Below are 15,156 nucleotides of genomic sequence, written 5' to 3' on the forward strand. Positions count from 1 at the left end.
TGCTCTCCTGGCCTGCTAACCACGAGAGTCACGGACAACGCGCCGGCCTCAGCATGTGTGCCCTGGAGTCTTGGCTGTGAGCCCGCACTGCCCCAAGCCTGTACTGCATGCCAGGGCTTTGGGAGAAGCTGGTGCACCCACCTCCACCAGATGCTGGGAAGTCCTGGACCATGGGTGAATACGCTACAATGGCAGGAAAACGTTCTCTCAGGCTGGTCAAAGAACAATGAACACTGTAATTACACTTTATTTTTTGACCTGGAGGGTAAAGAGCCACAATGAGCGGGGAGAGGAAAAACAAGCCAGGCCTCCAGCACTGTGGTGCTCTTGGGAGTGTGTGTTGCAATGAACTAGAGCTGACCACAGCATTTTAGTCAGAAAATCTCTCTCTCCCCATCCTCTCCCAAGAGCTCATGCAATTCTTAGGAGTTATATTTAGGAACATTTTACAAAGTGCTGTTCTGACCCACGTGGCACAGGGAGGGTTGTCAAAAACCACTATGTCCTTGAGAGCCTACTGCCTGTCTGTCCAGAGCCCTTGAACGGAGCCTCTTGTGGGCTCTGTCTGTGCACCAAATGGGCACTTATCGATTACAGTATAAAGTGCTAAGGTACAAGGACGGGAATAGAGGTTAGCAAGGTCGAGCATGGGTTTAGCTCTGCATGTGGCTGGGCCCTCGTGGGAGAGACTCTCTGAGAGCCGGGATGACAACTGGGCATCTTCAATGGGGCTCAGAGGTCAGCAGGTCCAAGTCTGTACACACCTACAAATCCAGGACATGACCTGGTGCTCTGCTCCCCAAACGTGGCCAATCCCTAGGAACTGTAAATACATTTTTTCTGGAATCTTGTTGAAAAGCTGTAACTAGCATTCTTTTTTTTTTTAAGTATACCTTTCAGCACTTTTTTTTTTCCTTTGGCCACACCACACAGCATGCGGGATCTTAGTTCCCTGACCAGGGATCGAACCCATGCCCCCTGCAGTGGAAGCGTGGAGTCTTAACCACTGCACCGTCAGGGAAGTCTCTGTAACTGGCATTCTCAAGGCCAGGTCTGGACATCAGCTGCAAGTCACACAGAGGGATGGTAACGACGGTGCTGGTAAGCGCCCTCCCGTACAAGTTCACGTTCAGTTTGAACTGCAATATATGAACGTTGGGCCCAGTCTAACAACCAAAGTAATTTTATTCGTTGGGAAATTACTACAATTAATGTGCAATATTTAATCACGTCTGAAATAGACGGCTGAGAGGTCAGGAAGTCAGTCATGAGCCACCGTCAGATAACAGTGGTACGTATTCCAAATTTCCCAGAGTTCATCTGTCTGCTTCTGGCACGTTCAAAGCTCAGAACTAAGTTGAGAACCAACAGACACAGACCTCTAGTCAAAGCCTGCAGCCCAGGGAGCCCAAACCCATTACCCGGATGGGAGGTTATACCAGATCACCGGGACAAAAGTCACATGGGAAACTCTTGTAGAGCAGCCATTGGTGGAACCAAGGACTTTACTCCCAACTAATGCTGTTTATGTGTTGATTACCCTTAGTCAAGGAAGGGAGCATAATGGCTGGGATTACCTATCCTTTTATTTAGCAAACCGACCCCTCCCCCTGCCCAGTGCTGGGTGGCCACACAGACCCTGCTTGCTGAACCTGTCATTCTTTAGAACTGCTGGGTGTGTGTGCAGACACAGAGCTGATCAAGACAGCAGGCTACTCTCCAGAGAAAAGATGGGACAAGTCTGCCCTTGGGAGAGTATTGCCACAAGAGTTTACCTTTACCTTAATCCAAAGTACTTCTTAGATTCCATGATCGGGACTGCCTCATGGTCAACTGGTATTATGGGTGAAGAGCAATCTGAAACACAGATAAAGAAGTGGCTTGCGTGGGTCCCCCCCCTCCCCCCAGAAAATCAAAAGGGACCCAGGAAAGGGCTGTCAGGAGAGGTGCTGGTCCGGAGCACCTGCCTCCACTTCTCCCCATGGATGGGTATTCATGGTTCCATTTGCACCAGGGAGCACAAGCTGTCACAAGGTTACACAATCAGTGGCCAAGTTTAAAGGGAGATAAAAACCGGAATGTGACCCTCGGTCTGGTTTTCATGATTAGATAACACCCTCTTCTCTTGATAGCCCACGAGCTATCAGAGCTATCAGAGCGTTTACAGAGTCGAGTCCAAACCTCATGGTTTCCTTGTCCCAAGAGTTGCTTTTTTGCACAGAATTGAGTCGCTGGTGTCCTAACTACATAGACCACTGTTTTCCCCTCAACTCTATGTCACAGGCACAGAGACCAAGGCAGCTAAGATGTTCAATCATTTGTCCAAGGTCACCCTGACAGAGGTTCCTCAATAATGCTGTCAGCCTTGTGCAAAGCTTTTCAAAAGGAGGGGCCACATTTTTTAAATGTCATTCCAGAGGACACAACAAATTAAGATCAATGGACAGAAGTTAAATGGATTACAAAGCACTCTGACAGCTAGTCTCAGTTTCCCTCATCTGTAAAATGCCTAGGAGCGTTTTCTTAGGGGATTTTAATAGAAATTAGGTAAGATAATTAATATGAACTACCTAATATAATGTCTGGCATGTAATAGGTAATCAAAAAGTTAATTCCTTTCTTCTTCCTGACAGTGGAACATATCACCACCGAATACAGGAATTCACCAGACACAGATGTCTCTCTACAGACCCTTGTTCGCCAAGATTCCTTCTAACTGTAACATTCCAAGTTTACAGGGCAGACTTTAAATCTATGAGTGCAGCACAAATTCTAAGACTTTCTAAATTGTCAATGCTCTACTAAGATGACTCATGGTTTCCAGAGTCATTTTCATTTATATGGTATATTAATAGACAAAATGGAAAGAAAAAAGGGGGTGGGTGGGTAGGGACCAGTTAATCTAGAAAACCAGGCTAAGTGAAATTCATCCTGTAAATTCTTAATCCAGGGTTTCATTTATGTTGACTGTTGTACTCTGTGTATTTCACTTCTCAACTGGATTGTAGGTCCTCAGTGCAGCATTTTAAATGGTCTTCTCTGAATGAAGTCGTGCCCTGGCTGGGGAAGAGGTGTCACCATCACGGTACGCCAGTGTGATGACCTGGAGCCCTGGGGGTACATCAAATGTCCAGGGGATGTTAGTCTGGGGTGTTAGTGGTGGTACAGCAATTACACCAACACATGCGTGGTATAAAACAGGGTTAATAACATCCTCTCCCACAGATGTATTGAAACACCCCAGCAATGGCACCTAGTAGGTGCCCTATATCGGTAACTCTATGAGGAGCCTAGACAAATGATGCCCCAAATGGACACATCTTCAAAACACCCCTTTCCCCTGAGAAACTCTGTCTTAAACCATCTGTGGGGAAGGACCAGGTGTCTTTTGTTTGCTTTTTTGTTTTAAATGCTCAGTTCATCGCAAAATGATACTTTTGAAAGGTTCAATTAAAAAAGGGACTCCTAGAGCTTCCCTGGTGGCGCAGTGGTTGAGAGTCCGCCTGCCGATGCAGGGGACGCGGGTTCGTGCCCCGGTCCGGGAAGATCCCACATGCCGCGGAGCGGCTGGGCCCGTGAGCCATGGCCGCTGAGCCTGCGCGTCCCGAGCCTGTGCTCCGCAGCGGGGACGCCCCAACAGTGAGAGGCCCGCGTGCCGAAAAAAAAAAAAAAAAAAAAAAAAAGGGACTCCTAGAGCAGTAAAATTACACAAAGAGGTACAAAATACAACCGGGACAAAACACATGTCCCCATTACAGAGGCCTTAGAAATCGTCTAAATGCCATCCCACTCCTCTTACAGGTGGCAAAATTGCTCACAGCCACACCACAGATCAGCGGCAGTGCTGGGAGGGGACTGAACTCATTCTCTTGGAACACGGAAGCTGGTCCCCTGACAGCCCACAGTCCTGGCTAAACCCTACTTCTCATCCTTCCATCAATCAGAAGGACAGGGCCACACTAGGGCGAGGCAAAATGAGGCCCTTGCCCTGGGTGTGAAAGTTAAGGAGTTGCCCCCAGATCAGTCATGAAGATAAATAATATTTCAATGCAATATTTTGTATAGGCAAGGCTATGCTATGATAACAAATAAATATCAAAATCTCAGTGTCTTTAACCCAATTCAGTCAAGTCCAATTCAAGTTGAGTTGCCCTCCTCCATCTTAGTGGGTACCACATGAAACACGTGGCCTCCAAGATCATGTGGTCTCCAAGATCATGGTGGGAGGGGAAAAGGGAAATGGGGCAGACATACTAACTCTTCACTGCTTGACCCAGAAATACTACTACTAATTCTACTCGCATTTCATTGGCCAGAATTAATTACATATTCCTATCCTAACTGCCAGGGCACTGGAAAATGTAAACAATCATATAGATATTTGGTGACCACTAAGAGCCTCTGCTTGATTTGGAGGGAAAAAATTATATCTATAAACTTCATTTTATACCCCCCAAAAAATCATAATTTTACATAAAGACAGGATTGGTAACAGTGCTAAGATGAGGAATGTTGGAGCTTGAGGCAAAAGGCAAATTCAGTAACGCTGTCTTTTTTCAAATTTTTTCTATTTTGTTCAGCATATATTTGATTGCATTAGTTTTGCAAAGGGAGTCATAGGTCAGGGCATTCAGAAACAGCAGACGTCAGGGGTCATTATAGAGATGCTGTGGCTTGGGCATGCCACATTTAGCTACTCGCTAACTGTGCAGGGACTTCCCTGGTGGTCCAGCGGTTAAGACTCCGTGCTTCCAATGCAGGGGGCCCGGGTTCAATCCCAGGTCAGGGAACAAGATCCTGCAGGCCGCAACTAAGAGCTTGCATGCTGCAGCTAAAAGATCCCGCGTGCTGCAACTAACATCCAGCGCAGCCAAATAAATAGATAAATAAATATTAAAAAAAAAATAACTGTGCAGCCAGGTGAAGGAGAGAAGGGGTTTCGGAGGGCATCCCAACGCAATGTGCCCCCTCCATTCTAAGACTCCACTGCTTGGAAGATATATGATCAATTTATTAATATTTTTTCAGAAGGAAAAAAATGCCTGGTAAACTTCTTCTGACCCCATCTATAAGAAACACCCAAATTTCAAAAAAAAAAAAAATTAACATGTGGAACCCCAAAAAAGGAGAGGGCTCTTGAAATGCAGGCAATATGGTAAAATGTTTTGATTTAAGATTCCCAGGCAGTAAAGTCTGTACTCCAACAAAACAAACTCAGAAAACAAATGAATCTTATTAATGAATGATCGGGCATATTTACTCAAATCAACTGACAAAAGTACGTATTCTAACAATCGCTAGACGAGGCCCTTCAACCATGACAGGCCTCAGGCAAAGCGTTCAGTGTGCGAAACAACAGCGGCTTCCTCATTCTGAATCCATCCCAGGAGGGGCCTCCCAGTGGCTCCCGGACTTGCCCTCCTGGTTCTCCAATCATTGTGATAGGGATTGAAACATCAAACTGAAGAGATGAAATTTAAATGACAGTTGGGGAGTCATTTTGAATGCGTAACGGTGGGCTTTATACCACGCCACATACGCTGAAGGTCCACCCTTTTCTCCTTCTAACCAGTGTTTCTAGCATTTAGTGAAATAATGCAGTCAGTCTCCCTGAGTCTCCTGAAATCCTCCTGCAGGCAGCCAGTTAGAAAAAGGTCAAAGCAAGAAATTCCACACCCGTGGGGCAGGGATGGCCACTGGGTTTTTGAACCCAGGTGCAGTCCCCTCCAGAGCACTGCGACCTTCCGTCTAGAAAGCACTACTCCCGGACCAGGAGGGTCTTCAGTCTGGTTCCATTCTGGACTGGAGAGCCGGGAGGAGGAGGAAGGCAAACCCACCAGAAACCCACCCCTCTAAACCGCGGCACCACCCAGACCGCAGGAACTCGGACGGGAGAGGGAAACAGGAAAGATGGCTGAACCATGGTTCCTCCTGGCTGGGTGGGGGGCACCGCCTAAGGGGCGGCCCTGAAAGCGGGCTCACCCTTCTCCCCAGGAGAGAACTGTGCATATCTCCGCGCCTGGACAGGAGTGAAGGCCACCTCCTCACAGACCCCAGGGCGTTCCCAAAGCGACCTGTTTCCCGTTCTTTCTCGGGTGGCCTCCCCGCCCCACCGATTCCGGGGAGCAGCAGCGCTGACGTCAGCATTCAGGTTGTTCGAGTGACTTTGGGGGCCACTCCATCCTCAGAACCTCTATAGAGCAGGAGCGGAGGCGACTCCCGACCGAGCACTCACCTTACTCCCAGCCAGGCGGGCAGGGGGCTGGGGGGTGAGGGTCGCGCCATCCTGCGGCGCACCTCGGTGGGTGGGGGGCGCACCGCCACCCGGGAGAACGCCCCACCGGCCCTTGGCTACGGGCGGTACCAGACGGGCAATGCGGTGGTTGAGACCTTGGCAGCACATGGGGGACTCGCGCGGGGTTTACCGCCCTCTCCTCCACCTTTTCTTCCGCAGTCTTAGGAACCCCGCGTTCACGGCGGCGCCGGGTTGCTGACTCCGCGCCCGACACTTACCGCCGATCCCCTGGTGAACCTGAGCAAAGCCGGGTGGGGTGGGGTAAGGCGGGGTGGGGGTGAAAACCCGCACTCCGCCCGCTCTCATTGCGCATTCAGGTCCGCACGCCGAGGGGGAGGGGGCCGCGGTTTTCCGAAAAGCACGTGCGGGCCAGTGCGCATCCCACAGAAACCCGCGCTTCCGCCGCGGCCGGGTCTGCGGGGCACAGGGCGCGTGTGCGTGTTTCAGGGGGTGAGGCATAAACAGACACTGGGGGACGACATGAGTCAGAAATCATCTCGGAGCGAGTCCCGCGCCGCCGCGGCCGCAGGGGGCGGCGGGGGTCGGCGGGCGGAGCGGGAGGGCGCGCCGCACGCCGCGCACTTCCTGTTCGAGGCACGCCGCCGTCCACCGCCCCGCGAGCCTGCGTCGGTGCCAGGCCCGGCCCTTCGTTGACCCCCTCGGGCCCCCGGGCCGCGGCGAGGCGGCGGAACGGGCGCCTGCCCTCCGCTCCCCGCGGGGCTCCCGCACGCCCTCCGGCCGGCAGGGTGGCCGCCAGAACTCGTGCTCGCAGTCGAGCTTCAGCCCAGTTGCGAAGAGTGTTAGCGCTTGCACCTCCTCTTCCCCTCCTCCCTCCCTCTCGCCCAGAAAGGAGGACGGACCTAGTTCCAGGCTGCGGGCTGGTTTATTCTCCGGTGGAGGGTCATATAAACATACAAACTGTCTGGCTCTCGCCAGATTTTCCACTTAGGCATAGGCATAGGAGGGCTGCTTCCCAAATTGCCGTGTTTAATTGCACCTGCCTTTCTGATTACCTCTGGGAATCTGTGGGAGGAGCCGAGAGGGGGAAAATGTTAATTCGCTTTGCAAAAGGAAGAAAACTTTGTCACCCAGCGAGAGACCTCTGCCACGCGTAGCCCGGCGAGAAACCAGAACCAGGACAGCCTTTGGCTTTGATTTCGCATCCGAAGAGCCCGTAGGAGGAAGAGGACACGTGAATTCGGCGCTCCCGCCGACCGCCACCCCAGCTCCACCTTCCCTCCCCGCGGAAGTCCCCACGCGGTGTCTTCAGGGTGCAAGGACAGTAAACAGCGCGTGCGGCTCGCGGCCGACGTCTGGGGCCGGACTGGGAAGGAGAGGACCGAATTCCAGGAACGAGTCACCCGGAATTAACTTCTGGTTAAAGTTATGGGAAGCGCGGCCATGGACACCAAGAAGAAGAAGGATGTTTCCAGCCCCGGCGGGAGCAGCGGCAAGAAGAACAGCAGCCAGAAGCGGCGTTCGCTGCGAGTGCACATTCCGGTGAGTCCCACCCCGCCGTCCCCGGCCCCCCACCCTCGCGTCGCTCCGACCCGGCGCGGAAGCGGTTAACGCGGGACGCCCCGCGCGCGCCGTGCGTGCCCCTCCTGTCACTTCGGGCGGCTTGGGGAAAGGTGGAGGCGCAGGGCCGAGCTGGGCCGCTGTGCCCGGGCTCCATCTCTCTTCCCACCCGCGTGCGAACGGGGCTCGTTGACCGTCTGCGTTGGGGGCGGGAGCTGCGTGGCGGGCTGTGCGCAGCACGGGATCCCGCCGGGTGCGGGCGCTGGGGCGGGGGCGGAGGGGCGGTGCGTAGCGTTGTTTTGTTGAAAAAGGACGGTGTGGACTGCGCTCTGGAGAGGTGGAGCCGCGCGCCGCAGCCCGAGACTGAGGGGAGGGGCAGTGGGTGGGGACAGCGGGGGAGGGGGGCGTTGGCTGTGTAGCTGCGCCCTCAAATGGACACTCCCTGCTCCCCAGTTTCCTTCGGGTGACTCTGGGCCGGGGGCTGGAGACTCCTCTGCAGCCGGCCCCTTTGCCTGACCCTGGGAGCACCTTTCAGGCCCTTGGGGGCTCGGGACTGCCTAAGGCGTGCAGGGCCCTCGCGAACTTCAGCCCTGGCCACGCCGGCAGCCGGCCCGGACTTTGGCGACATCGATCGGTCTGCTGCTTGACTTTGTCCGGCTGGAGGGAGCGGCGGGCGGGGTCGTGCGCCCACCCTGCGCTTTGCCTGCCCAGGTAGCCCGTGGCCTCCAAAGCCTTCCCTAGCCTCCCCGTGGGGGGACGTGCGGCGCAGCCCTTACCTGCACCGGAAGGAAACCCCCAACTGGGTCACACCCCCCAACCTTCACCCACCAAGTAAATGTACACACACACACACACACACACACACACACACACACACACACACGAGGGCTCCATGGAAAATGCAATTTTGATCACGGATGAGGGTCTTGGGCACAGGTTGGGGGTGCACGGTGAGTCCCACCCTCCAGGGCTGTCTCCGATGACACTTGTTTTTTTTTTTTGTTTGTTTGGTTTTTTTTTGTGGTACGCAGGCCTCTCACTGCTGTGGCCTCTCCCGTTGCGGAGCACAGGCTGCAGATGCACAGGCTCAGCGGCCATGGCTCACGGGCCCAGCCGCTCCGCGGCACGTGGGATCCTCCCGGACCGGGGCACGAACCCGTGTCCCCTGCATCGGCAGGCGGACTCCCAACCACTGCGCCACCAGGGAAGCCCGACACTTGTTAAAGACACCTCCTTAAAGCTAATCCTTCCTGACAGCAGCATGGGGCCTGGGGGAGGGCAGCTGGTCACTCACTTTCTGCTGCGAACCTCCTTAGGCACTTCACTCCTGTGTTTGTTGACCGCAGTTCCTCCTTCCCAGGCCTGTGTGCACACATTGGCCAGGAAGGATAGGGAGCCCCGGGAGCCCCAGACATCTGATGGGTACTTTAGGGAGCAGCCCCAAGTGGCGAAGGGTGGCCAGCCCTCCCTGGCAGGGGAAAGCTCAGGGAGCAGGTGACCGGACCCCTGCCTGCTGTGTGACCACCAGGGGGATGACCCAAATATGCAGGAATAGCATTCCTTTGAGTAAACATTCTATATGAAAATGAGATATTCCTGTTTACATCGCTAATGTGAGACATTTTAAGCCATGTTTGTAAATAAAAAGTTAGACACGGGCTTCCCTGGTGGCGCAGTGGTTGAGAGTCCGCCTGCTGATGCAGGAGGGGACGCGGGTTTGTGCCCCGGTCCGAGAAGATCCCACGTGCCGCGGAGCGGCTGGGCCCGTGAGCCATGGCCGCTGAGCCTGCGCTTCCGGAGCCTGTGCTCCGCAACAGGAGAGGCCACAACAGTGGGAGGCCCGCGTACCTCCCTTGGCAGTCATCGCTTGGCTGAGCTATTTAACCACTCAGCTTCTCCCATTTGTCAGATAATAATTCTGCTTTGCCTACCTTTCAGGGATGTTGAAATAAAATAACCCATGAGAAAGCTCTTACTAATACAAAGTGTTATATGAATGCATGGCTATTACATCTACATCAGAGCACCTAATTTAAAAGAGAGAGAAAAGAAAATGACATTGCCCAGTGCCCAGGCCATATCGTATTTACGTTTGGTGAGGCCGGTCTCAAATAGGAGTATGTGTGGGGTGCTCTCCAGAGGTGGTGTAGGACAGAATCCAGAACCCGGAAAGGGAGCGCGCAGCCAGGCTGTGAAAGCGGAAAAGCCACGATATAGTCAGAATACTCCGACCAGCCTTCCTGCTGCTGGTGATGTCTTTGGCTGATTTAGACAACGTTCTTGGCGTGATGCAGCCCTTACAGAAAGTTCTGTTCACTCAGTTATTCCACGACACGTGTGCTGTGCTGCTTGATGGTGAGATCCAGGGGGGAACGAGAGGGTCTCTGTCTCCACTCTCACAGGGCTTGCGTTTGCTGGGGGGGGGACCGAGGGGGTCTTCTCACTAACCAACTAGTAATTACCTGTTGATCCTTGTGCTGGGCTGGGTGAGAGTTACACTCTAGCTGGGAAAATACAGCATTCAGACAGATGTTAGCAGATGACCCAAGGGCACAAGGTGACCAGTGCAGGCAGTACCTGCTTTCAGAGGGGAGAGAAGGGAGAGGTGGCAGTACATAGACATGTTCAGAGAGACATTAGACCCAGAGGTGGTAGGCAGGACAGAGACATGGCAGGGGTTACCCCTGCCAGGGAACCAGCTTGAGCACCCCCATGGAGTCGGGGAGTTGGAGAACTGCTTCCAACTCCAGGGAAGAGCCCCTTTTCATGGAAGAAAGCATTTGAGAATCAGAGTAATCAGAAATACATCAAGGCCAGATCAAGGAGAGCCTTGAGGTTGGATTGCATGATTTAGCAAATAAAAATACTAAATGCGGGCTTCCCTGGTGGCGCAGTGGTTGAGAGTCCGCCGGCCGATGCAGGGGACACGGGTTCGTGCCCCGGTCCGGGAAGATCCCACATGCCGCGGAGCGGCTGGGCCCGTGAGCCACGGCCGCTGAGCCTGCGCGTCCGGAGCCTGTGGTCCGCAACGAGAGAGGCCACAACAGTGAGAGGCCCGCGTACCGAAAACAAAACAAAACTAAACTAAATGCCCAGTTAAATTAGAATTTTAAACAATGAACAACTTCTTAGTATATGAATGTGCCAGGCACCATTTGGGATAAACTTATACTAAAAAATACCCATCGTTATCTGAAATCCCAATTTTACTGGCGTCCTGTATCTTCTCTGGCAGTCCTCTCTGGAAGGTAGGCCCGGGGATGAGGATGTTCCCTGAGGCCACTGACAAGCTGCAGTAGACGCTGTTGGCGCCCTGCCCCGTGTGCCCATAGCCCACCCAGCGTTCTCCGCAGCCTTGCTGGACAGCTCCGCTCCACACCACAGTTGCTCACTGTGTCTTTCTTGCTCCTGAAGGAACCCTCCTGAATAGGGGCAGTTTGCTCAGTCTGAGTACAGGCTGGGATGGAAATGCTGGGATTGGGATTATGCCCTAAGGGGCAACCCTCAGGCAGGGAGGGATGCAGGTGGGACTGTTCCCCAGCCTCCCTGTCCCTGGGGTTGATGGTTCTGACATGGGCTCTGTAGGATGTCTCAGAGGGTCGCAGCAGGGCCCAGCCCCCGTTGCCCACAGTGGTGGTCCGATCATCAATAATGCACCCTTTCTGGTTGTTCTGACTTCCCTGCCTCACTTGCCCTGCTGCCTGGGATAAATGACTGAATCTAAGTTGTTGTCTCACTGTTTTGGGCGGGGGGGTGATTTAAACTAAGAAGCAATTAAAGGTGATGAAAACAGTGCTTTGTGAGAACTAGCTAGCCTGGTGGCAGCGTGCACCAGGACATTCGGGATTCTAAAGAGTGACTCCTGGAAGACACTGTGGCCTGGCAGTCCTGTGGGTGGGCTCATTTGGTGGCGTCCAGTGCCACTCACAGTGGTGAGGCCTCCTGGGACCTCCAGTGTCCAAGCAGCTTGTCTTTTTACTGAATTGGACTGTGTCCTTTTTGGACACGATTGGACTCTGTCTCCACCCCCATATCTGGTGCATAAACAGAACCATGACCAAGGATGTTGGGGGAAGTCGTTGCAAACCTTCATCCTAGGCTCTGATTATCTTTAACCATCTTCACTCTGCCTTCCTACCAATAGCGCCTGCTGTGCCATGAGACACCAGGAAAGAGGAATCAGTTTTAGGGGATACACTAGGGACTTGGGTGACAGCGGGTAGTGGAGACCCAGAGCTACTAACTAAGGTAATTTATTCATTGAATTCTATCGTAGGGAGAATGGCCCTTGGGCCTAATGGAGGGTGTAACCTTGCTTGATTTTAATCTCAGCTTGGATCACCTTTATGGGAAACCCTCTCGGATCTTGTCCGGGGAAAGAGAAGGAGAGAGAGGAGGGGAGGGGAGGGGAGGAAGAGGAAGAGGAAAGGCTGAGTGCAGGTTCCTTTGGGGTTGCACTGGGCCTTTAAAAGTAGTGAGATGGGCGTAGTGTTCAGAGTCCTGGTGAGTTGGCACCTCGCCTGGGTTCTCTTTCCTCAGCCTTCATCTGTACCGTAAAGTGGGAATAATAATCAAGGTGGTGGGAATGCTTTTAGAAAATACCTCATTAGAAGTCTAGCTGTGTGTGGTGATCTGCTACCACTTTGCCAGAGAAGCCGTTGCTGGGAGTAAGCGTGTTCTTTCCTCCTTTTTGTCCGAGAAAACTTATTTTACCTATTAATGCTGAAATTCATGTATCTTAGATATATTTTAGTTGATGACTGTTGGCTGGGTCGTTGACTGTGTTGTTGGTCTCTGGAACTCTTCACAAGCCAGTGACAGAGCAGGAGACCAAGGGGTCAGGGAGGGCTTTGGAGAGAAGGACCCGCACAGGAGCCCGTGGGGACAGAGGCAGCTGGAGGGGGTCAGACTCGATCCGAGGTCGTGGCCCGATATTTACTGCTGGCAGAACGCCCAAATCCCCAGGCCTCTTGGGAGAGGTGCTCCAGAAATCCTTCACCGTCCCTGGAGACAACCTAAAAATAGAGCTAGGGGCAGCTGGCCGGTCCCAGAAGGTTGTGGAGACACAGCTTGGCTTGGGCCTGCCACTAGGGATGCCTTTGCTTGTGGTGTCTCCGGAGGGAGGCCTCACGCTGCTGGAGGCCCAGTGCCCTTCACCTTGGCGATGGGCTGGTGACCGGTAGCCTCCATCCAATCAGATCCGCTCTGCTAGGGCAGTGCATGGGGGGAGGGGGCATCGCCCGGATGTGGGTGGGGATGAGAGCTGCCTTTCTGCTCCCGGGGACTGGAGGACCCAGTGACAGCAGTGCTCACTGCCCAATACACCATCGAAACACCCTGGACTGAAGCCTCGGTGAAGAGAAAGGGGATGCCGGGCGGCACAGTGTGGGGTGTCAGTTTTGACCTTGGCCTTGACCTTGGTCAGTTTGTACCACCTTGAGCAAGATTTGTTGGGTTAGGGTTTAGGGCAGTGTTGTTTTTGGGGTTTTTTTTTTCCTTTTATGTCTGGCTTTTTTTTTTTTTTTACATCTTTATTGGAGTATAATTGCTTTACCATGGTGTGTTAGTTTCTGCTTTATAACAGTGAATCAGTTGTACATATACATATGTCCCCATATCTCTTCCCTCCTGCGTCTCCCTCCCTCCCACCCTCCCCGTCCCACCCCTCCAGGCGGTCACAGTCAGGTAGGTAGATAGCGCGAAGCAGCCGCATGGCACAGGGGCAGTGTTTTTTAAAGTGCAGTCCGTGGACCAACTTAAGCAGAACCACCCGGTGTTTGTTTAAAATGTAAAATCCTAGGTCCCAGCCCGGAGCTGCTGCATCAGAGTCTCTGGGGAGTGGGATCTGTGGTTCTTTGTTTCTGGTAAGTTCTCCAGGTGACTCCTGTGCCTACAGGGGTTTAAAAAACAATTGAGTTCCAACTTCCTCAGCGTAACACTGATCCGTCCTTCTGCCCCGGTGAGTTATTCCATCAATCTGTCCATCCACCCATCCAAGTATCCGTGTGTCTGTCCATCTATCCGTCTGTCTATCATCTGCACTTTGTCAGCTGTCATTGAGAAGAGAGATCCTTGGCTGCTGTTAAACAAAGGTGGAATATTTCTGGCTCCCAAATAAAGATGAATGTCCAGATAGGCCCCCAGCCTGAGTAACCCAATAGGAACCAGCCTGTTAGGCCTCACTGCAGTGTTTCTTGACTTAGCCCTTCAGGGGTTTGGTGCATCTTGGGTGCCCTGAGCACAGGTTCTTAGTTGCTACGCAGCATATAGGATCTTCCCAGACCAGGGCTCGAACCCATCTCCCCCTGCACTGGCAGGCGGATTCCCAACCACTGCGCCACCAGGAAAGCCCTCTTGTGCTAAATTCTTAAAAGAAGTGATTGTGTGAATCCTTTATATTTATATATGTATGTATCTTCAAGAGTTTTGCGAAGGTGCAGAAGTGTTTTTCCTATAGCTCTTTCTAATAATATTAACCCTCAATAAATGTTAAATCTAAAATAGGAACCTGTAACTTAGTAAAAGGTGTCTAAGTTGCTGTGGCATTTGAATATCTACAGGAGAAATTTGCAGAAGGGCCCAGAGTATGATCCTGGGACCTTCAGGAGTCAAGGTACTCAGTGATAGAGCCCCTGGAACTCTCCCGTGGCTCCGGGCTTTATAAATGAGGCCTGGATGCCTCTCTGCAACTCGCAGAGCACAGCTGACAGTGCGTGGGCTTCCTGCAGCGTGGCCATTGCACACTGGCTGAATGCCAGTTAACAGTCCAGTGCTGGGCTGTGGGGGGGATGGGCAGGCAGAGAACAGATTTAGGGGTCCCCTTCCTTGAAGACTCTACCTGCAGACCATGCACAGACCGCCGTGGACCAGCTCACGTAGTGATCTAAGCAGAGCACATTCAAAACACGTGGATTTGCAGAATCACGTCCAGTGACTTCGGGCGTACATGCAGGCTGGATTCCCCTCATCCTCTTGTCCCCACTTTACAGATGGCCCAGCTGAGAACAAGTACGTTCCCCGTTTCATGGTTGGATGGCACTTTATTCAAGTCTTACCTCTGCTGCCCTGTTCCCACTCTCCCCCAGGACCTGTCTGTGGAGGGTCCAAGATCCTTGTGTAAACCAGGCTCTGAACACTGCATAGTGGCCTAATGATAAATGCGACCATTTACATTGGGGATCATTATTGCACCAAAAGGACGTCGCTAGTCCTGAGGTTCCAGAAGCAGAAGCAGCAGCCCAATACAGTGTGTGCTCAATATTATATCTTTCCGCACGTCATGAACTCTGGTTCTCAGTGCTTCACAAGTAGCTTTCCCTGCCTGTCTTCTTTGAACTGCCCTT

General features: G+C 52.8%; 1 protein-coding gene across 3 annotated transcripts in view; it reads left to right on the top strand.

The window, feature by feature from the left end:
- The first annotated feature begins 6,713 nt into the window (after nucleotides 1–6,713).
- PRKAG2 (protein kinase AMP-activated non-catalytic subunit gamma 2) overlaps nucleotides 6,714–15,156 on the top strand; it is a 280,396-nt gene continuing 271,953 nt past the window's right edge. Inside the window, exon 1 of one of the 3 annotated variants that reach the window (XM_032642679.1) lies at nucleotides 6,714–7,795. In XM_032642679.1, coding sequence (XP_032498570.1) covers nucleotides 7,682–7,795 — 114 coding nt within the window. In that variant the 5' untranslated portion in view covers nucleotides 6,714–7,681. The remainder of the gene's footprint in view (nucleotides 7,796–15,156) is intronic. The other 2 variants (XM_032642678.1, XM_032642677.1) reach the window with 2 other exon arrangements.

Source organism: Phocoena sinus, chromosome 9 (genome assembly GCF_008692025.1).
Source record: "Phocoena sinus isolate mPhoSin1 chromosome 9, mPhoSin1.pri, whole genome shotgun sequence".
Lineage (NCBI taxonomy): Eukaryota > Metazoa > Chordata > Mammalia > Artiodactyla > Phocoenidae > Phocoena > Phocoena sinus.